This window comes from Mastigoproctus giganteus, chromosome 10, assembly GCF_048544385.1.
Source record: "Mastigoproctus giganteus isolate SK-2022 chromosome 10, ASM4854438v1, whole genome shotgun sequence".
NCBI classification, from domain to species: Eukaryota; Metazoa; Arthropoda; class Arachnida; order Uropygi; family Thelyphonidae; genus Mastigoproctus; species Mastigoproctus giganteus.
The window spans coordinates 106,284,864-106,308,311 of record NC_143584.1 but is presented as its reverse complement, the minus strand read 5'-3'; the positions used below and the strand labels follow the sequence as shown (position 1 = coordinate 106,308,311).

General features: G+C 37.3%; 1 protein-coding gene across 2 annotated transcripts in view; it reads right to left on the bottom strand.

Annotated features, from left to right (window-relative positions):
* Positions 1–297: 297 nt before the first annotated feature.
* LOC150079203 (ephrin type-B receptor 1-B-like) overlaps positions 298–23,448 on the bottom strand; it is a 452,380-nt gene continuing 429,229 nt past the window's right edge. For both annotated transcript variants that reach the window (XM_090383683.1, XM_090383684.1), the window contains exon 16: positions 298–795. In XM_090383683.1, coding sequence (XP_090239809.1) covers positions 528–795 — 268 coding nt within the window. In that variant the 3' untranslated portion in view covers positions 298–527. The remainder of the gene's footprint in view (positions 796–23,448) is intronic.

Sequence of the window (23,448 nt, the reverse complement as noted above, 5' to 3'; positions counted from 1 at the left end):
GGAAAAGAGTGAATATCATAAATGGCTAAACCACAAAAAATTGAGGTAATAATCTGCCACTATAAAACGTAATGTGATCACTGATGAGGGTTTTCCCTTCAACAACTGATTACATAATACACACACATGCAATGCACAAGGAATATTTAGTACCAAGATGATTAAAAATAAAATTATTTGGGAAAAAATATATTTTTATAATACATACCTGATGGACAAAGCAGTAGAAAAGTTAATAAACAAAAAAAAAAAAAAAAAAAAAAAACACTTTGAATTTGAGCTGATGTATTAAAAATGGCTTGGTATAAATCCCTGGAGTGTTCTGCATTAAGTTTAATGGCATTTGTTACAATCACAGTCACAGTTTCTTTCTGAGCACCACGTTACAATTGTCCACACTTTGAATGATCAATATTTTACAAAATGGATTGGGAGGGGGTTATATTCACACTATTTACATCTCTCTCTCTCTCTCTCTCCAGATTGTCAGAAGTCTGTTATATTGCTCCACAATATAAATAGAAACATCAAAGTAAGAAACCATCCCCACTGTTGGCACTCAACTGAACACACATGGCTTGAATACTACTGAGAATTTTCTTTTGATGTCCTGCTAAAGTCACTCCAAGAACTACTAGATCTTTTACAGTGAGCCTGGAAACAGCCTCTATACTAATAATTCCTGCCTCTTGGAAGTTGACTAGATAGCGATTCATCTTAATGCTTGTCAACCACTCTTCCACTGATGTAAACTGCGTCATATCTGGAGCACTTGGATCAAGCGGATTTTGGTTTCTGTCAAAAAATAAATAAATAGGTGCATTATTTTAAATAAATAAGGGGGAGAGAAGGGGGAAATGATTATATTCAAATATACAGTAAAATTTGGGACTCCCATCAATGATCGCATTTGCCTTTAAGAATCCATGCAAAAAAAGGATTGCATTTCTCTCTTTTAGTGGAATCAATTATTAAGTAAACTTTAATTTAGTACAAAATACTCTTGCAAATTACAACTATGTGGCCAGTCATATAATGCAGTGACCACTTTGATGTCACTTTGGAACAACAAGAAAATGCTGTAGGCAAAGATAGAAAAATATATGCTTCATTAAATCTATAGATAATCTCTTCCATAAATAGTGAATTACTGATGTGCACAAAATATAGATTTAATCTCACTCAACTACTGTCATGTTAAAGTATATAGGTAGGACTCACTTTACGACATGGTTAGGTTCCAGCAAAACAGGGTCGTAAAATGAAAAGTAAAACAAGACCAAATTATAATGTAATTGAATGAGATAGGTTCCAAAATTCCCAAAATTTTTCCAAGTATGCACTAATATTTCTGTTCTTTATAAATAATTAAATATTTTAAACATTTAATGCACATGATTTATTTATACTTATATATAAAATAATAAAATAAAATTTTACTTTGTTCCTGTGGAGTATGTATTTATTCAAGTGATTACTCCACTTCCTGTTTCGTCCACATTAAAAACTAAATCAGAGTGGTAGTTGCCTTCGTCTATTAAGTGTTTAAATTCGGAAGGATACTCTTCCACCACTGCAATGTCAGCACTAGCAGCCTCACCAGACACACATGGATTTTACAACAGTTTTTAAACTGATGAAACCACCCTTTGCTGGCTGTAAATGTTTCAGTGTTACCAGACTCCTCACATATTTCGTCAAATAACGACTTTGCCTTGTCCAGAATTACCACCTGTGTAACAGGAATGTTATTTTGGTTCATATCATCAACCCACAACACTGACAATTTCTCCATTTTTTCCATTGTCTCACTGAATGAATAAGTTGGTCTGGAGGATGACACACTTGTTATCCCTGTGGCGTGTTATTTTATCAACATTGTTCATAATCGTTGATACAGTAGAAGGTGCTAAACTCAACGCCTTACACACATCTGACCGATGCTCACCAGACTCCACGTGATCACATCCATTTTCTCCTTAATTGTTAGTGTTTTACACTCTTTTTGGCCCCCCCAGCACAGAAACTGCAATATGCTTAGAGCTCATGGTTACACAAAAATTATTATTAATGAGAAATAACACTGTGTAACCCGTTAACAATTGAGGGAAAATTCACAATGAAACGAACATGGCACACTGAATGTAAACAAAGAACCCCAGAGGATCACATCTGGTGAGCATGGGCTTGGCACACCCAGGGTCCTGAGCTGGATATCATCATTCTTCTCTTTCTTGGTGATTCCCTTCTGCTTTTGACTCTCTCTCTCTCTTAGGGTAACTTGGGAATTTTTTTTTTCCCTGGTGCAGCATAAGCACCAGGCTTCCTTGCACCATATGGCTATTAATAATAATAATAACTCTTGGCGTAGCTATCATTCCACCCACAATGCACTACAAAAAACAAAAGAAATGCCTAGTGCATGTTTGGACTTGCAGGTGTTGCTGAGTTATGATTTTTTTGTTATTTTCAATTTTTTCAGGTAATTTGAAACAGTCGTTAATGTGAAAAGTCGTAAAATGGACCATTGTAAAATGGGACCTACCTGTACTGTAATGTACTTTGAACATTGATTCTGTGGTATAGCACATTTTTGTCCAGAGCTGGCTCTAGGGTTTGTCACTACTCTTAACTTCAGTTTCTTCCCTGGTTTGTTGATGTTTTCTCTATTCTTAAATATTGCTTAACTCAGGTTACAAGTTGGTGTCTACTTGATAATAAAATTAGTTAAATTAATATCAAGGATAATCTTGGCCTTCATATATTTGATAAAATTTCAACTGCCAAAAGTATTTTTTTTTTTAAAGATCCTATAATACTGAGTAAGGATTGAGGCCAGAGAAGACAAGGTACTATCTAATATTAGACTTGAATTTTCCTGGTTTTTAACTAACAGGAAATACTTATGAAGAGAGGTTATTCAAGAGAACTGAAGTAAAAGGAATAAATTAGAAAGAAAAATTTATTTCTGCAAGTTTTAAGCTGAAAGGTGAATGAATGAATGAATGTTGACCAATTGAGGCATGTGATTAGTCTGCTTCGGAAGAATAGCAGAAAAACAGTGCCCACAGAGAAGGAAAGCATTTTCAAACTCTAGGAGATGAGTTTGAAAAAGATAACTTATTAATTAACCTTGAGAGCACCATGGGGAACAATATTCCATGGTAGGACAGATTTAAGATTTATATAGTTATCAGCTGCTTAAAAGAAAAGTGATAGTGAGGGTAAAAAAGAAATACATTTGTTGATGCAGAGGAAGCAATGTTTGAAATATACTTATACTAAGAAAGATTATAATTCAGTGTGATCCCCAGTAATATTATATGATCTTGCCTAGAGAGCTTAGTGTTATCAAAGATAATCATGGGAGAAGCAGCCATTTTTTGTTTTTTTTTGTGAGAAATAACACAGAACGAAGTTTTCTTTCCCCTCCCCTGTTGAAGAATTATATGGAGATAAGCATTACCAGTGGCAAACGATGCAAGAAAGCAAGTTATATAGCATCAGCCAAAAAAAAAAAAAAAATGACACCTCCACTTTCATCTATTCATTTTTCCCAATGGTTTATCTAGTACCTCCTTGAATTTATTTAAGCTATCGACTTCCACAACAACAGGTGGCAGTTTGCTCCAGCAATCAACCACCCACTGGATAAAGACAAACTTCCACACATCTATTCTGCAACTATACTTCCTCAATTTGAATTTGTGCCCCCTCAGGTGCATAATCTGAGCAAGAGGAAGAATCCTATCAGTATTGAGCTTCCTAAATCCATTCAAAGCCTTAAACATCTCAGTCACATCACCTCGCAAGTGCCTAGTCTCCAGATGTTGCAATTTACAGAATTTAAGCCTTTCTTGGTAAGAGCACCCCTTTTTTACACTCACCAATCTCATTGCCCTTTGTATTCATTCCAGCAGCTCCACATCTTTCCTAAAATGAGTCCTCCAGATCTGTATGCAGTACAGGCAGTTCTCGCTTTACGAGTTCTCGGGTTTACAAGTTTTTTTCCCCCAAATATCAAGTGTCGACAAAACCGAAAATATGAACATTAATTGCAAAAAATGAATGTAAAACATTCACAAATAATGCATTTCAAACCAAGTGTGTAGCTATACAATACAATGTACCCAGTTTTACGGTATTAATCCATTCCAGAGACACCATCATATCGTTAAACTATTGTAATGTGAACCCAATAACACATTGTTTTTTGGTAATTTGTTTCAAGATATCGGAAGTTGAAATTTTTGCTGTATAACTAAGCTATTTATCTCTCTAAAATGTCATTTTTAAGGCCATATAAAAGGTTGTGAGCGTGGTTTGTAAATTGTATTAGTTACCAATTCAAATCATTAAAATGCACAACACTTTCATCGTTATCATATGTTTCGTTATAAGAATCAATTTTAAACACCTTTGTGATTTTTTTCTAAAGCACATTTCTGGAGGTCACGACCATAAAACAATTTGCACTTTCCAGTTTATCGGGCTTTTCTGTTACTGCAAGCGATTATAAACGGGTAATAAACTCGATGTAATTGCATTTGGGAAAATACCGATACCTAGAATTGTGTTGTTTTTTTCATTATTATGGTGAAATGTGTTTCCCCTTTACTGAAATCTTCAATTGTATAAAAAAAACAAATAAATTTTCAGAACCTTCTCTTCATTCCTTTTTTTCATAAACTTTTTACTCCACGCGAATCATGTTAGTTGCTATTTGTGTGTGCCGTTAAAGAATGCTTATGCACGCAATCATGAAATTTGTAATTAAAAGATATTATCTTGGAAACAAATGCCTCTTGAAGCATTTCTGAAGAAGACGACTCGTTGAGCAACAAACCAATGAGTGCCGAGCCAATAATGATCAACGAGTGTGCATTTAGTCGATGATATTGAAGAATAAACATTCTTTAACATTTGTAAGTCGTAAATAATTTCTCTACTATTATAATTTGCTTGATTTTACAGGTGACGTTTTCATTTCTTTGGGTAAATCAATCATTGTTTAAACATAAACTAATTAGCTAACTAATTTCATTGTCGAGAACGTAACCCCTATTTTTAACCTTATGTCTACGTGAAATAAATTCCCAGTTTACGAGTGTGCGCTAGGAATGAAATAACTCGTAAAGTCGAGAACTACCTGTACTCAATATGTAGCCTGCCTTATACAATGGGATAATCACCTCCTTTCCTGTATATCACCAACAAAACCCCATGAGCTGTCCTGACAGCCTGTGTGCATTGTTCAGAGAACTTCATATCAGACTGCACAATTTACCCCGGGTCTTTTTCTTTTTCCACTACACTCAGAGTGGTACGTAACTCTGGGGTTATTGCTACCCATATGCGGTACTTTGCTTTGACCAATGTTAAACTTCGCATACTGTCATTAACCACCCTGCCAACCTTTGTATCATCTGCAAACTTGGATATTAAGTCTGATATGCTTCATCATCATTGATAAACACAGAAAACAACAATGAGCCCAACACCAAACCCTGGGTACTTTTTTATTTATACTTAATTTCAAATTGTATTTCCCAGAAGATTATGAAAAAGAAAACTGGATCAGGAATCCATTTTCTTCAGATTATGTACCACAATATCTTTCTTCTAAAGAAAAAGAGCAACTTTTAGAAATTTCTTGTGACAGAAATTTAATGGATGATTACACAAACAACATTTTAATCAACTTTTGGATTAAGCATAAGAAAGATTTTAAAGAAATTTCAGATAGAGCAATACAATTTTTAATGCCATTTTGTTCGAAACAGGGTTTTCTTTTATGCTGTATTTAAAAAACAAATGTAGAACAAGACTCACTTTGGAGCCAAAATTACATTTGAAATTAAGTAAAATAGAACCAGATATAAAGAAACTAAATACTGTCAAACAAGCGCTCAAGTATTGACATTAAGTCAATTATTTTTGTTAAATATTTGTTCAAGTTCTCCCGATTTATTGCATTTAATTGTTATTGATTACAATTAAATCACTATGTTAATCAAGTATTTTATAGTTTATTTTGTATTGTTTTGTTTAATATTTATTATTGAGTTTGTTCAATTTTTGTATTAAAAATGAAATAAAAATATGTATAATTTATAACATAGCCTTATTTATGCAAATATTCTTGCCTTTTCCTCATAATATAAATACATATTTTAAAGAGTGGTGCCGAATTTTTTCAATTTTGGTTTTAGTGGTACAAGTATTAAAAAAGGTTGAGAATTGATGGTTTAGATCAGGGGTGGCAAACCCACGCACACGGAATTCAGAGCATCCCAAAAAAATTTCAAACTTCAAAACAACATCACTCCAGGAATCCACCTTGAGTTGTGACCTGCACACACCCATTCTGTCTGCTAGGCATATAGTGATGTCCCACCATTCAGTAAATTGCTGTATTCATGCAGTGACTTGTTTGAAGTCAGTGGTGAGATGTACTGACGAAATTTGACAAAATTGTGTGATTAAATGTCTTGAATACAGCCTTCCGAGGGGCATGCAAGCGTAGTTTTTTAAAAGATTTAGCCAATTTTGGTATGCATGCTGAAAACGATTTGCCACCCCTAATCTATCTAGATGATCGTACATTACTTCTTTTACCAGTGACTCCATTGTTTTCCCTGGAACAGAATTAAAAATAAGAAGTTTGTAATTAACCTTACCACCGTTTCGTTTGATCCCTCTTTGTGAATTGGGGATACATCTGCACATCTCCAGTCTGTGTGGACCTCCCCAGAAACCGAGGATGCTCTCATGATAATGGCTAAGGGTTTGCTTACTTTCTTCACTGCCTTCCTTAATATACTTGCATAGATCCCATCTGCCTCAGGTGCCTTTCTTATGTTTGACTTCAACAATTTCTCTCTCTCTCTCTCTCCCTTGCAGTTATTACAAAATCATTTAGCTTCCCGTTAGAGTTTGATAAACTTCTGGCCTCCACTTCCCTAGAGAATTCCTCATGTGAATGTAGATGAAAAATACTCATTCAGTTGGTCAACTACCTGAGCAGGATCATCAACAATCATACCATCAATGTCAAGTGGACCAAACTGATTCATCCTCTTCCTTCTAGTGGTTACATAATTAAAGAAGTCTGCTGTTTTTCTTTGCATCCTTTGCTAATATTTCTCATAATATGCCTTCACATGCCTGACCTGCTTTGTGACTTGATTAGAGACTAGTTTTTATCTACCACCTGATAATTTATATGCATCCCATTCACTTTTCTTCTCTGTTGCAAGTTTCATCAATTCATCTGACATCCACTTAGAGTATTTCTTAGTTGGTATGAAAACTCTAGCAGCTTCTATGATTAATTCCTTGAACGCTTCCCATTTAGAATTTGATGATGGCAACATCATCATTTGGTCCCACCATATAGAATTTAAAAACTGTCTGAAACCACTATACTCAACTTTATGAAAGCAAAAACACCTCCCTTTACCCCTGATGGTAGTTACATCTTTAAGTAAATCCCAAATCAATAAACCGTGATCACTGCCACTTAGTTGCTTCTCGAACATGCTGCTGCTGTAGAAAGCAGTCATCCAATAAATCCACAAAATCCACCAACTCACAAGTTCCAGTCAATATCTGGAAAGTTAAAATCACCCATTAAAAGACATTCTGGTTTACTGGCCATTCTATTTCTCTGTAGAGCCGTTCGTTGTACTCATTAGAGTTATTAGGCCTATAATACACTCACTTTCATTTTTTGCTTTCCCAGTGCTTATATCACAGGAAACAGACAACATTGCACTGGCCACCCATGTCAACTCGATGCACTACCTTTGATTTTATGTGCTTCTTAACTAAGAGCATAGCCCCTTACCCCTCCTATCCTGTCTGTCCTTTCTGTATAAATTGTTCTGTCCATATTAAAATTCTGCATTCCTTATATCTGACTGACACCACATATCTGAAATCCCAACAATGTCTGCATTTGATGTCTTGGCCAGCACTTCAAATTTATTTACCATATTCATAGCATTGGTGTATATGAACATGTTCTTCATCATCAGCCATTATCAATCCACTACAGGATGAAGGCCTCTCCTGCAACTTTCCAGTTCCTTCTGTTTTGTGCAATGGCCATCCATTTACTATCCACAAACTCATGAATTTCATCTGTCCATCTCTGTCGTTGTCTTCCAGGTTTCCTTCTAGCTCCTCTTGGATACCATTCTGTTATTTTCTTAGCCCATATGTCATCATTTCTTCGAGCTATGTGTCCTGCCCAAGACCATTTTAGTTCTTTAGTTTTGATAAGAATGTCCTTTACTTGAGTTTGCTGCCTAATCCATGTGTTTCTTTTCTTATCTAACAGTCTGATTCCCAATATAATTCGTTTCATTTTTTGCTGTGTTGTTCTCAGCTTCTCTTCCATTCTTTTTGTAAGTGCAAAAGTTTCACTTCCATAAGTCATGGTGGGTAGTATACATTGGTTCATTATTTTATGTTTCAGACAAATTGGGATATTGCTCGTCAGTATGCGACTATATTTCCTGAATGCTATTCATCCAAAATTCTCTTGACTTCCAGCCATTCATCATTATTACAGCTCATGACTTGTCCCAGATAAGTATATGACTCCACCTTTTCAATTATTGCTCCTTCAATCATTATATCCCTTTCTATGGCATACTTGTTCATCATTACTTTTGTTTTAGCCATATTCATCTTTAGTCCAAAATCCTTTTTAACTGTGCATAACTGATTAAGATTTTCCTCTAATTCTTTGGGATCATGGCTTATGACCACAATGTCATCTGCAAATCATAAATGGTTTAGGTACTCTCCGTTCACATTGACTCCTTTCTGCGACCAGTCTAATCTTCTGAAAGCTTCTTCAAGGGCAGCAGTAAACAACTTCAGAGATATTGTCTCCTTGTCAAACTCCTTTCTCAATTTTAAATTTACTACTGTCTTTGTCTAATGTAATAAAGGAGGTAGTGTTCTCATATATTTTCTTCAAAATCATATTATTATTATTATTAGCCATATGGTGCGAGGAAGCCTGAGGCTTATGCTGCATCAGTCAAAAAAAAAATCCCAGGTTACCCTGATAGAGAGAGAAGTAGAAAGGAATCACCAAGAAAGAGAAGAATGATGATATCCAGCTCAGGACCCTGGGTGTGCCAAGCCCATACTCACCAGATGTAAGCCCCCATATGGGGTATCTATGCCTTGTATTTCTGGTGCCCAAAACATTGCCTTATGCTGTATGGAGTCAAATGCCATTTCATAATCCACAAATGCTAGTTGTAATGGCATTTTATATTCATTTGCTTTCTCCATTAGCTGTGATATTACGTGAAGATGATCCATAGTTGACAATCCTGTCCTAAAACCAGCTTGCTTTTTTGGTTGATTCCCATCAAATATTGTTTCTAATCTGTTAGTAATGACCCTTGTAAACAACTTGTAGATGTGGGATAACAAGCTAATTGGTCTACAATTTCTGATTTATCTCCTTTGTTATGCAGAAAAACTATGGTTGCATTATTCCACTCCTTAGGCATCACACCTTTTCTAATGCATTTTGTGAAGAGTGTTGTCTGTTTTTGTGCCATGTCTCTTCCTCCCAATTTTAACAACTCTACAGTAACTTCATCTTCCCCTGGGGCTTTCTGATTATTCATTTTCTTCAACACATGTTTCTGTTTCATCAGGAAGGATATCGGGTATGTTGTATGTGTTAATAATTTGCGACCCATCTTCCCTAGTGCTGGCATCATTCCCTCGCTCCTTGTATAAATCTCTATAGTAGTCTTCTGCTATTTGAATTATGCCTTCTCTGCTATTTATAAGTACACCATCGCTATTCTTCAGTTTCAGTATCATTTGTCTTTCTGTATTACTGCTCATGGCTGCTGATTTAAGTCCTTTGTTTTCCCTTAATGATTGTTCTACTTTTCTTGTGTTAAATCGTCTTATGTCCTCTCTGAGTCTCTTTCTAATGGCTTTGCATAACTCAGTATACTCAATTTTCTCCTTGTCAGTGTTTATCTTGCTCTTCATTTATCGCCTTCGGTTCATCATGACAAGTGTTTCTTGAGTAATTTTTTCTTCTTTAGATTTCTTTTTACCTATAGGTTTCTTGGGCTTTATCACTTTCAGAAAGTTGTAATATTCCTCATCAATATCTTGTTCCTGAAAGGTCTGAAGAAGCTCAAACTTGTTCTTAAGTTCCAGTATATACTGCTTTTTCTCCTCTTCTATTATCTGAAAGACCATATTATTTACTTGAGTCAGTTTTTTCCTTTCTTTTCTTGCATCTATATCAAGTGTGCATCTTACCATTCTGTGATCACTTCTAACATTTACCTTGTTGAGGATGGTAACATTACTCACAATATATCTTCTGTTAGTGAGGATGAAGTCGATTTCATTAGTTGTTAATCCATTTGGGCTCTTCCGTGTCCACTTTCTGTTCACCGTTTTCTTGAAAAAAGTGTTCATTACTGACAATCCTTGAGATTCTGCAAATTCCACAAGTCTTTCACCTCTTTCATTTCCAAAATTTCTTATAGTTCCCCTTGCTGTGCTGTTTTGTCTCTTTCCACCCTTTGTATTGAAGTCCCCCATAATGATAGTGTAGTGGGTTTTCTGCTCATCTAGAAGGCTCTCAATTTTGGTGTACATTTCTTCAACCTCTTCATCATCATGGCTCGATGTTGGTGCACAAATCATTATAACCTTTAGCTTGTACCTCTTAGAAATCCTGAGTATTAGTCTTGACACCCTTGGAGATGTACTTTTGAATTCCAAAATGTTTTTTATATCTTTATGGACCAGAAAGCCAACTCCACCTTCACTCCTTTCACTGTTTCCATTGGTGTACAGCAGATTTCCACTTGATAAACTTATAAGTGATTCATTTCTTCTTGTTGTTTCAGCCAAACCGATGATATTCCAATTTGCATTTTATAATTCATTTTCCAGCTCTAATATCCAGTCTTCACCAATGAGCGATCTTATGTTGTAACAGGCCAAGTTCAGTTTCTCTGCATGGCAGCCTGGTCGTACCCAGAGATTCTTAGTACTCTGATCCTCTTGCTGTCGTAAGAGGGGGAATGAAAGCCGCTGGGGACCGAGGACCATTTGTTTCGTTGTGCTGTCATGTGTTGGAGGGTTTGGTCTTTTCTTCCTCATGCTAACCAGGTGTCTTGAAGAGAACCACTCTACGTGTTTGTTGCCACCTAAGTGACATAACAGGGCTTACCATCGAGAAGGTGTGTATGTGTGGATTTTAGGGAGGCAGGCCAACTGGACTTCTAAATCTCCTGAGATAGAAAGACATTGGATCTATCAGTGTTTAAGACAGTGTCTGATAAATACACAGAATGCCTGTTCCCCTCTAAGGGGCTTAGAGGGGAACAGGCATTCTGTGTGTTACTCTTAGTTAATTGAATGCAGCCCATGTATTTACTTGTTTTATCAAGTAAATAGTAATATGCTTAGTAATAAAAAGTAATTTGCTTTCAAGGCTGCTGCTGCTCATTCTAACAGGAGCAGTGCAAGTATCACTTTATATGCCTGCGGCTATTGCAAACTAGCAGTTTTCCAACCCACTTAATGCCCCCATACTAGCAGTTTTCCAACCCATTTAATGCTGTCCACTTAGCATCGGCAAATATACTTTCACCATTTTTATTTAAGTGTATCTCATTCCTGTGGATGCATGCTGAGAAAAATCTACCCCACGAGCCTTACACAATCTCTCCAGGGCAGAATTTGCAAAAACTCTCAAATTTAATCCTAACGCAACTTTTTTTTCAACATTGCCCTGCACTTGTTAAGTAAATCTGCAGATATCCTTCTCTTAATGTCATTTGTGCCCTTAAAAGATGGTATCTGCTCTACAGCATCATCATCATCAACTTTTGCCCCTGACAGACATACCCTGGTCCTATTACACCTATCATTTTTGCACAATATATTTCCTGTTTCCCTGACAAGACAGTCACTGACAACTGCTAGCTGCTGTGGGACCAGCGTATTCTGTCTTGAGAGTTGCCGCTGTGTTGCCTGATGATCAAGTGCAAGCTGTGGCACTGACGTGGGAAACTAAGAGCTTGATCGCCCCCCCCCCACCAATTTAATTTCTTCAAGGGCATCCACCCTGTTCTTCAAGCTGTCATAAGCAAATTGGTGGTTGATATTCTATTTAAGTGTATCTCAAATAGTTTCAACTTTGCTTTGTGCAGAGGAAAGTTTCTCAAACTGTACGATGGAATATAGTTTACTATCATTGGAAACTAGAATTTGCAGTCACTGAAAGAAGGTTATTAATATATAACAGGTAAGGAGAGGGAGAAAAAACTGAATCTTGGGGGGGCCAGCATTAACAGAGAAGTTACAGTACAGAGAGCAACATATCATCACCTGCAGTAAACAGTTAGAGGGAAAATAAGGGGCAAACAACACAATAGAAGTATTTTACAATCAAAAATCTTGAAAATGTTAGGAGTAACTGCTTCAGTTTCATTTTTCCATTAAATTTATTCATGGATGATAACACAAGACAAAATATTACCATTATATTAATACTGACAGAATTCATACTGATCATATGGAATATTATTTTGAGACAGTGTAAGGAGTTACGTTGATGAATTTCTCATCCTTTTTTTTAGGAAATTGCTGGATATGAGCAAATTGACTTGCACATACAGAAAGAAAAATGCAAGTGAAACAGGAAAGTGCAAAAAAAAAAGGCAGCACAAGAGAAGAAATGCTATCAGGACCTAAAAACCTCTTAGCACCAAGACCGTTCAGAATTATTCTAATGTTCTTTTGTCAGAGCACCATAGGTGGCAAGCAGTGGACTGTGTTTGGCACAAAAGGAAGTGATTTTCCATGGTAATCAATATATCAGTTAGAGGCCAGAAGAAGGCTTGACTACTAATACTTAGACAAGAAGCAAAAATTTTACTTTTATCTGTTTGAAATTTTTGGATTGATTAATGCAAATTTTTATCACTCTTTTCCTAGCTTTAGTGTAGGCAGAAAAAGAAGTGGAACATTTGGACACAAGCAAATTCTGATATGCAAATTCATGAACAGCCATAGTACATCTGTCACAAAACCAAGTAGAGTCAATTCTGCTATAATGTGGTACATGTGTTCCTAACAATCTCCGTGTTATGATATTTCATGCAATAAAAAAGGGCTTATGAAAAAGATAGGGATAGGGGCAGAGCACTCAAAAAAATGTTCAGTCTGATAAGAAGAACACTAAAAAAAAATTAGAAACCCAATAAAATTTCTAACACAGGTTTAAACATCTTAAATTTCTAATAAATAAATTTTGTAAAATAATAAGAGAAGTTTACCACAATATAATACATAGAACACTTCCGTATGATACTCTCCAGAAATTAAAACGAAAAAATCAAAAACTTACATTAGAGTAACAAATAATTTAAAAAACAATTAAAAATCAATTTAACACAATTAAAAATAAGAAAATTAATTAAAAGAATTTAATGAAAAAAATTGCAAAACGATTTTCCTTCCTGAAGCTGACAACACTTTTCAACCATATGTCGTGATCACAGGAATGAAAATTACCGAATAGGGGTGAGTATGAAACTTAAATAGGGATTATTCCTTTTTATAGTATTTGTAGGCTTTTATGTGCATGCGCCCACGAATCGGAGATGAGATATGGCCGACGAACATTAACAGAATTTTCATGTAATTTAATTTCTATGGTTTCTGCAATTAATAGTCACGTATAATTACGTTGGACACAAAGTATTTTGGCCTCGTTAAATAAAAAAGTATGTTTTTCGTTAATGGCGGGAAAGGATAATTCTGACTGCTGAACAAGAAGCACAAACTGAGGCCGCGTGTTGACTAACATGAATATTCAAAGGAAAACACATCGAACCCTGGTAAGACGAGCCGCAATCACCGCAAGAAGTGTTGTATACCAGGTCATTAATTTGTGTTACAGACAAGGAAAGGACTGAGTATTTGTTCAATATAGTGTGTAATTTCTGTATTGGCCTGGCCACAATTTTAAATTCGGTATCTCTAAAGAATCTATTAAGCTGTTTGTGCCACTGTTCAACATATGGGACAGAAATAAAGTATTTTTTGATATTACTATTGTTGGTTGGTAGTATTTGGTACCCTATCCTTAGCTTGTACCCTAATTTGGTTTATTGTAGCAAGGGGATAACCCCTGTTTAAGAATCTGCTGGTTAATATTTGTATTTCTGAGCCCAAAGCAGATTCCGTCGTTGAATATTTGTAGGCATTTAGAAATTGATTAAAGATAAACGATCTTTTGTAGTTGAATGGGTGATAGCTGTTATAATGTAGAAGCATACCGGTGTTTGTAGGTTTTCGATAGATGTTAAATTGGATTTTATTTGGGTCCTGAGTAAGTGTGAAATTGAGAAAATTTAATGACTTTGTATCCGTATCCTCCCTTTCCAGTGTAAATTTGAGCTTAGAATGAATATTATTAAACAAATGTAAAATGTCTTGGATAGTACTACTATCAGTAATAACTAGAACATCCTCTAAATACCTCCCATAGTATGTGATACGGGGTCGAAAAGGTGTCAAATGTATATTCTCAACCGTTGAGAGATAGATCTCTGATATTAAGCCGCTCATGCTCAATCCCATTGGCAAACCAAAAATTTGTTTGTACACTTTGTCTCAAAAGGTGATAAAGTTTAATTAAGTGAAAAATTTCCTTAATAGGAACCTTCGTATAATTAATCGGTATCGAGTTATTATTTAACATATCCCAAATAATATCTAATGTGTATTCAGCGTTTACATTCGTATACAATGAGGTAACATCCAGTGAGAATAAATTGTCATTGTCACCAAGTCTATAATCCTTAAGGTTATTAAATAATGTATCGTAGTTCTTAATCCCAAATTGTATCGCCTGCCTAAAGGGTTTTATAATGCAATATACATGTGTTGCTAAGGATGAAAACGCCAAGTTTCTCTAGGAAACAATAGGCCGAATAGGAAATCCAGTCTTGTGTAATTTTACCTGACCAAAAAAGTGCTGGAATAATGTATGTTCTGGCCTTCAATTCCTTTAACTGAGCCATAGTACAAAGGGTACTAGGAAAGTTTTGCAATATGACGCAACAATGAATCACAGGAAGCTGCTTGTTGCTGCATGTTGAGACATGTTCATACGTGCATAGTAGCTGCCGCGCCAAGTCGATGGGCTCAGTTATTCATTAGTAGTGTAAGTGCTTGCGATGGCATCGTGGTCACGAAATGAGATAAGGCCAGTTTTGCGGTATAATTTTGTGCGTGGTTTAGCCATAGACCAGTGCTTAGAAGAAATGACTCTTGCAGTAGATGAAGATTGTCCACATTGTACAACGATATTCAGGTGGTATAGAGAATTCCAAAGGGGAAATTTCACTCTGGAGGATTCTGAGAGGCGGGGAAGGCCACGAACGTCAGTTACGGAGGAAAACGTTACTGCTGTGAGGAAAATGCTTGACGAAAACAGGCGAGTGACCTACCAACAGATAGAGGATACTTTGGGCCTAAATGCACCAGCAATTCGTTCGATTCTGCAAGATCATTTGCACGTGAAGAAACTTTGTTCTCTCTGGGTGCCGCATCAACTGACTGAAGAGCAGATGACACGACGTGTGACTTGGTGCCGGGAGATGTTAAAAAAGTTTGATAAGGGACAATCTCGGTATGTGAACAACATCGTGACAGGTGACGAGACTTGGCTGTACTATTACGATCTGCCGACCAAGGCTCAAAACAAAGTTTGGGTCTTTGATGATGACGACACACCCGTAATTGTCAGAAAATCCCGATCTGTAAAGAAGAAAATGATAGCTGTATTTTTCAAATCGAGTGGAATTGTGGAACGTGTCATTTTGGACATGCAGAAGACAGTCACAGCTAAGTGGTATACTGAACAATGCCTGCCTAAAGTCAGTGGATCTATGAAGAACCTGCGGCCAAAGTCAAGAATGGACACCTGGTACCTCCATCACGATAATGCTCCAGCTAACCGCGCCAAAGCCTGCACCGAATATTTGACCACGACAGGACTGAAACTTCTCGAGCACCCTCCCTACAGTCCAGACCTTGCTCCCTGCGACTTTGCACTGTTCCCGCATGTGAAAATGAAGCTAAAAGGGAGGCGGTTTTCCAGTGATGAGGACCTTCTACGGGCTTGGGACAACGAGTGTGCTTTACTCCCTAGTGAAACTTGGCAGAACTGGTTTAAAGATTGGTTTCGGAGGATGGAGAGGTGTATTGAATGTAGAGGAAATTACTTTGAAAAAATTAAATAAACAAAGCTGTATTGCAAAACTTTCCTAGTACCCTTTGTAATGTAGTCATTTTTTTGATACGTGGTTAACATTTTATTTAATGATTGACTAAATTGGTAAATAGTGCCGTGTCTACTGCAAGATAAGTGGAGGTATCTGAAACAACTAACAACTGATTCTAACTTATTAGTATAATCAGGTTTATCGAGTATTACCACTGTATCTCCCCTGTGTATAATAATGTCTTTATTTTCCCGAAGTTCTCGTCAACTGCCCCTCGACGTGGGCACCTGTACGTGGTGAGGGGACCTCCCAGTGATGCTGCTGGTTTTCCAGATTAACATCACTGGGATCTAATGTCCATACCGTGGTTCCAGGGTTACATCTTTGGAATCCGGCGTGTGCAGCCGTGACCCGTGGAATTCGGAAAGGGGGATCCTGGTGGTTGAGGGGCCCAGCCTTAATACACCACTTTGGCCCCTGCTTTGACAAGACGGGTTATCCCGGACCGGCCCGACTGGGATCAATCAGCGGGTAGTTCTTACTACTAGGGTCAACTGCATTCCAATAAGTCTCTCTCCCTTTGGTCCTGGGACGGGATCAAGGCTTATTGGAAACGTGGGTATGGTGCCTCTAAGCTAACTTGGTGTCCCATTTGTGTACATAGTACCTGCTAGTTCACGAGTGGGCGTCCCCTTAGAGGGCTCCGTGGTGGGTCATCTGAAATTTTTATCTTACTCCTATGAGTAATTTAAATCCTTCTTCTTCTGGGGCCCCAACAAGGCCCTACCTAATCGAGACGATGACATAGAAAACACCTCTGCAAAAAGAGCCAGGACTGAGGATACACCACCGCCATCAGTGACACCGCTTTTCCTCATTCTCCATTCCACCGGAGAGCAGTCAATTGGGAAGACGTCACCCTTCTTCATCCAGAAAGAATTAGAAGGTTGGCAGGATCACCAAAATCCGTAAAACGGCTGCGTTCTGGCGATCTTTTAATCGAAGCTTCAAACACAAAGCAAGCAGAAAGAATGTTAAACACAACATCCATAGGGGGAATACTGATCAATGTAACACCCCACAAAACTTTGAACTCTTCACGAGGTGTCATTTCAGAGTGGGATCTTCTTCATGTCTCTGAAGAAGAGATCTGCTCTGAACTAAAAGACCAAGGAGTGACAGCTGTCAAGAGAATATCAATGCGGAAGGAAGGGAATCTCGTCCCTATCCGAGTTCTCATCCTAACTTTTAACACCCCATGGCTTCCTAGTTCCATCAAGGCAGGGTATTTAAACTGCCCAGTGAGGATCTATATTCCAAACCCACTGAGATGTTTTAAATGCCAAAAATACGCCACTCAAAAACGGCTTGTCGTGGTAACCCTGCCTGTGCTCGATGTGGTGCGAAAGACCACGAGAGCAAGGAATGTTCAGCTTCCAAACCGATCTGTGTAAATTGCCAATAAGATCATCCTGCCTACTCCAGAGCATGCCAGCGGTGGAAGGATGAAAAAGAGATCCAAAAACTGAAAACAGAGCTGAATATCTCCTACCCAGAGGCTAGAAAACGCATTCAACCAATAAATAGTGGGAATCCTTCATATGCCCAGAAGGTTTCTGCGAAGTGCACTATCGGTAGGCAAACTGAGATGACTGTACCACCAAGAGAGTCATTCACACCGATTGCCCGCTATTTATTGAGTTCACAAAAGCCTTTATCCCTACAATGGGACATTCACTATAGAGGAACTGAAAAGAGCCCTGTTGGACCAGATGGCATCCATTATGAAATGATTAAGCATCTTTCACCAAAATCTATGGATTATCTGCTCCTTCTATATAACAGAATATTTATTGAAGGGCAGTTTCCGGATTCCTGGCGAAAGGCAATCAATCACTACTAATTATCGTCCTATTGCTCTGACTAGCTGTCTGTGCAAAATCCTGGAGAGAATGGTTAATTTTCGTTTAATATGGTATTTAGAATCAAATGACCTTCTCTCCCAACGTCCAGTGCAGCTTCCGAAGGAACCGGTTCACTTTGGACCATCTTATTAGACAGGAAACATCCATCCGGGATGCTTTCCTAAAACGTGAACACTTAGTGTCTGTATTCTTTGAGATGGAGAAAGCATATGACACAACTTGGAGATTTGGCATCTTAAAAGATTTGCATAGCCTTGGTCTTAGAGGGCATCTCCCCATTTTTATTAAAAACGTTTTAGCCAATCGATCTTTTCAAGTTTGTGTGGGATCCTCACTCTCTCGTTCCTTCAGCCAAGTGGAGGGAGTACCACAAGGATCAGTATTAAGTGTCACGCTTTTCGCCATCAAAGTAAATTCCATCACAGAACAACTTCCTCCAACTGTAAACAGTGCCCTCTATGTTGATGACTTTAGCATATTTTGTCAGTCATGCAACATGAGGGTTATTGAAAGACCTGCAAAAAGCCATTGATCGCCTTAATTCCTGGGCACTTGCTAATGACTTCAGGTTCTCGCCGGAGAAGACCGTTTGCATACACTTTTGTCGTAAGCATAATCTCCATCCTGAACCTGAATTAAGGCTCGGATAAAATGCTATTCCAGTAGCGGTGGATACAAAATTCTTGGGACTCATATTTGATAAAAAGCTAACCTTTCTGGATCACATCCGTCAACTCAGCACAAAGTGCACAAGAGGCCTGAATATTCTGCGCTCTCTTTCCTCTACATCTTGGGGTGCGGATCGATGCCCCCTACTATGCATCTACCGTGCACTTGTATAATCCAGACTAGATTACGGATCCCTGGTGTACAATTCGGGCAGAGACAGTGTACTTCGATGGCTGGATCCTGTCCATCATCTGGCTATTGGAGCATATTGAACGTCTCCTGTCCAGAGCTTATACGGCAAAGCAAACAAACCACCGTTATCGCTTCAACATAAACAGTTGTCTCTAATGTATGCTTTAAAACTGAAATCCCTGCCAGAACATCCTACGTGGCCATTCGTTTTTGAGCCACGATGGGAAAATTTGTACAACACCCGTAAGACTGCCAATCGTCCTTTTGGTATTTGTCTCCAAGCTACTCAAAGAACTTAATATCAAGGTAGACAAGGTTGTCCATACACCAAAGCAACCTCTTCCACCCTGGCATGCTCATGTCCCGGCATGTGACTTGTCCCTTAGAAATTGGGGAAAGTCGGACACTCCATCATCTGTCTACCTGCAGCTTTATTCAGCACACCGAGCTGAACATTCTGACTTCGCGCCAGTTTACACAGGCGGCTCGAAGTCGGAATCATATGTGGGATCAGCTGCTGTCTTTCCGGACATCACCATATCACAGCAGATTCTCCCCGAATGCAGCATATTTACTGCAGAGCTGCACGCTATAGAGTTAGCCTTGGATCACATTAGTAAATGCCAGTACCAACGGTTCATTTTATATTCTGACTCTCTCAGCGTGTTACAGGCTTTAATAACTGTGAGATATAATTCTCATCCAGTTCTGTCTTGCATTCAGCAGAAGATTCACTTCCTCCATGAACGTGAATATGATATCCGCTTCTGTTGGATTCCCAGCCACATTGGGATTATGGGGAATGATTTGGCTGACACCGCAGCCAAATCAGCAATTCCCAGTAATAATCGCTGCCTGTCAGTTCCTTATACAGACTACAGGCAAATAATACACCCAAAAGATATACTCCCAATGGCAAGATTCGTGGAATAGACAGACTACGAATAAATTATATCGTATAAAGCCTGTACAGGCTTTATATGATATAATTCGATACGATATAAAGAAGAAGTTGTTCTTGCCCAGACCCGCATAGGACATAGTCATTTGACTCATTCGTTTTTGCTGAGGGCTGATGATCGTCCTGGCACAGTTTTATCAATCAGACACATTTTAATTGACTGTCCTGATTTTAGCAATCTCCGTTTTACCACTTTTAATCCTCTGACTGAGCTGTATACACTCAGTCAGATTTTATCTGACAATGACCATGTGTCTGCTATTTTTAGCTTTTTGAAATCAGTAAACCTTTTTACTGATATTTAAAAAATTGTTACTTGTTTATTGATATTTGTCTTTTACAGTTTATACCTGTTTTTATACCTTGACTTAGTGACCTAATTCATTAGGCTACTGAAAGTTTTTTATCTTTTTTATAACCAGGTTTTGGCACATTATAGCCTTAGTTGCTAATGCGCCAATAAAACCCAACCAACCATCACGTGAACTGTCATATGTATTCAATTTAGGAAGTCGCATTTCTTTTATGTTATTCACCACTTGGTTAACTTGTAGAATAAATAAATCTTTTTGTGGAACATTACGAAGTCCAAATTCAATATCAGTTACGCACTGTTTTTTAGGTAGTTTTCGAGGTGGTAAATTATAATTTAATCCTTTGGATAAAAATGAAATCTGGTCCTGCGATAGCATATAAGAGGAAAGATTTGTAATCTGTTGATATGTCGGTTCGTTAAATGCTGGGTGAGCGGGGTGTTCACGAACTAGCTGATGTATTCTATGTATGGGGGGGTCGTCACCCAACTTGTATGCACTTGATCGCAAGCCCGTGACAATGTGTTAGAATTCGTACGAACATGTTTTAACCCTCCCGATAACGTTTGTAATTTGTTAACCTGTCGGTTTTTTATATCTGAGGCCTGTGCTTTCCGTCGCAAATCTATGGAGGTCTTCAATACAGACCAATCGTTAGGATGTAGATAATTTTTTAATTTTATCTAGAAGCTTCCTAACATGAAAAATGTATTTTTGTTTATTAGTATAGCAATATTTTAAGGCAAGTTTAACGATATTATGCAATGTGGCAAGTGCTAGTTGTGTTATGCTCGAAATTTTTTGATTTAAATTGATCCTAGCAAACTTCGAAACAATGTTGGTTTGAAGGCAATATTTTAGAAACAAAGTATGGTAGCTTTGTACTGAGTATCTTAGTGTTAATTTAACGTAATTTTGCACCAAGCTGTTCAAAAAATTCCCCATAATTATGTATATCAATAGGTTATACCTGGAGAGAAAGGAAGTGAATGAAATAGTTAATAAGAGTTTAAAAAATGAATTAGATAGTATGAACCAGAGCTATAATGCTCAATATGTTCTATGTTGATATCAATATTTGTAAAATAATAAGAGAAGTTTACCTCAATATAATGTTCGTTGGCCATATCTCATCTCTGTTTCGTGGGCTTTTACGTGCATGTGCGAAGACAAATAATCCCTATTTATGTTTCATACTCACCCCTGTTCGGTAATATTCATTCCTGTGATCACGAAATACGGTTGAAAAGTGTTGTCAGCTTCTGGAAGGAAAATCGTTTTGTAATTTTTTTCGGTAAATTCTTTTAATTAATTTTCTTACTTTTAATTGCATTAAATTGATTTTTAATTATTTTTTAAATTATTTGTTACTCTAAGTTTTTCGATTTTTTCGTTTTAATTTCTGGAGAGTATCATACAGAAATATTCTACGTACTATATTGAGGTAAACTTCTCTTATTCTTTTATCTCTTGATGAGTTCAGCTTTCATGACTTGATAACAATTTTACAAATATTGATATCAATGTAGAACGTATTGAGCATTACAGCTCTGGTTCATACTATCTAATAAATAAATAAATATTTCAGTAAATATAGCACTTTACCTTGACAAGATGTGAAGTTTGTTTGATTGATGTTTCTGTTCACTGACATTTTTTTTTTTGAATTGTAAAATTTAAAACAGTAAAAAAGATAGACAATCAATAACGATGAACATGGGATGCACAAATTGCACAAGTCAGACAAGTTTACGTAGCTTAAAAATAGTAATGAAGATTTTGTGGAAGGGGAAACACATTTCACCATAATAACGTAAAAATCCACAGAAATCCAGTTATCGGTATTATTGCAAATGCAATAAGATCGAGTTTACTACCCATTTATAATTAGATTGCACTAACTGAAAATCCCAATAAACCGGGAACTGCAAATTGTTTTTATTGTTTTATGGTAGTGATCTCCAGAAATGTGCTCCTCTGCTCATGCTATAATGTCTCACAAAATTTCTGTTTGAGCAGAAAAATGTGAGCTCCTGAAAACATGAGTCGGCCTACAATATCATGTGAATACAGCAAATGACAAGTGTCTCTGACCAAAACAACTACAGTAAACAGGAAATACATCTCTCACACACATATAAGTTTACTTCATAAACTTATATGTAACGTGAACACAGTGCAGGTTGCTATGTTCAGCTTGGTGCTGGGTTTTGCGTTCACCTGGTGTTACTCACAGACGAAATCGCACATAAGTCAATGCAAACATCGCATTATACTCACATTGTTTCCTAATATATCAGTCGCATTGGAGCAAATTTGCATTGCAAAAATGTGCGTTATAGCTGAACTGACCGTTTTAGTATTAGTCATATGGTGCAAGGAAGCCTAAGGCTTACTTATGCTGCATCAGCCAAAAAAAAAAAAATAATAATGAGTAAAATAATAATAAACTAAATAAAATAATTAATAAAAGAAAAGAAAATAGACAACCTATGCATTTCCCTCCTCCTTTTGGTAACTATCCTGCTGACCTTTCAATTTCTCCAAACTGTCAGCCTCAACCACCCATGTAGGTAACTTATTCCAGTAATTTATAACTTGCTGGCTAAAATAAAACATTCTGCAATCCAGTCTAAACATCCCCTTGTTCTAGAATCATTTATAACTGTGAAAATTTCATCCTCATTAATTTTATTTTTGCCACTCAGAGCCTTAAACACCTCAATCAAGTCTCCTCTAAGATGTCAAGTTTCCAAGCTGTGCAACCCACATACTCGAAGTCTTTCTTCCTATGGATGCCCTTTTGCTGATCTCACCAGGCAAGTTACCTTCCTTGCAACCTGTCTACTATGCTCGGAGAACTTCATGTCTGACCGTATCGTAACTCCCAAGTACCTTTCTTCCACTACTGACTTTGGTTCAAATCTGCCAAGTGTATATATAAGTTATTTTGGGATTACTGTTCCCCAGGGTGTAAGACCTTGCATTTTGCTGAATTACAGCATAGCTGCCACTTTTCTCATCATCCTTGAAGTCTATCTAGGTCACTCTGAAGAAGCTCTGCTTGGCAGTAA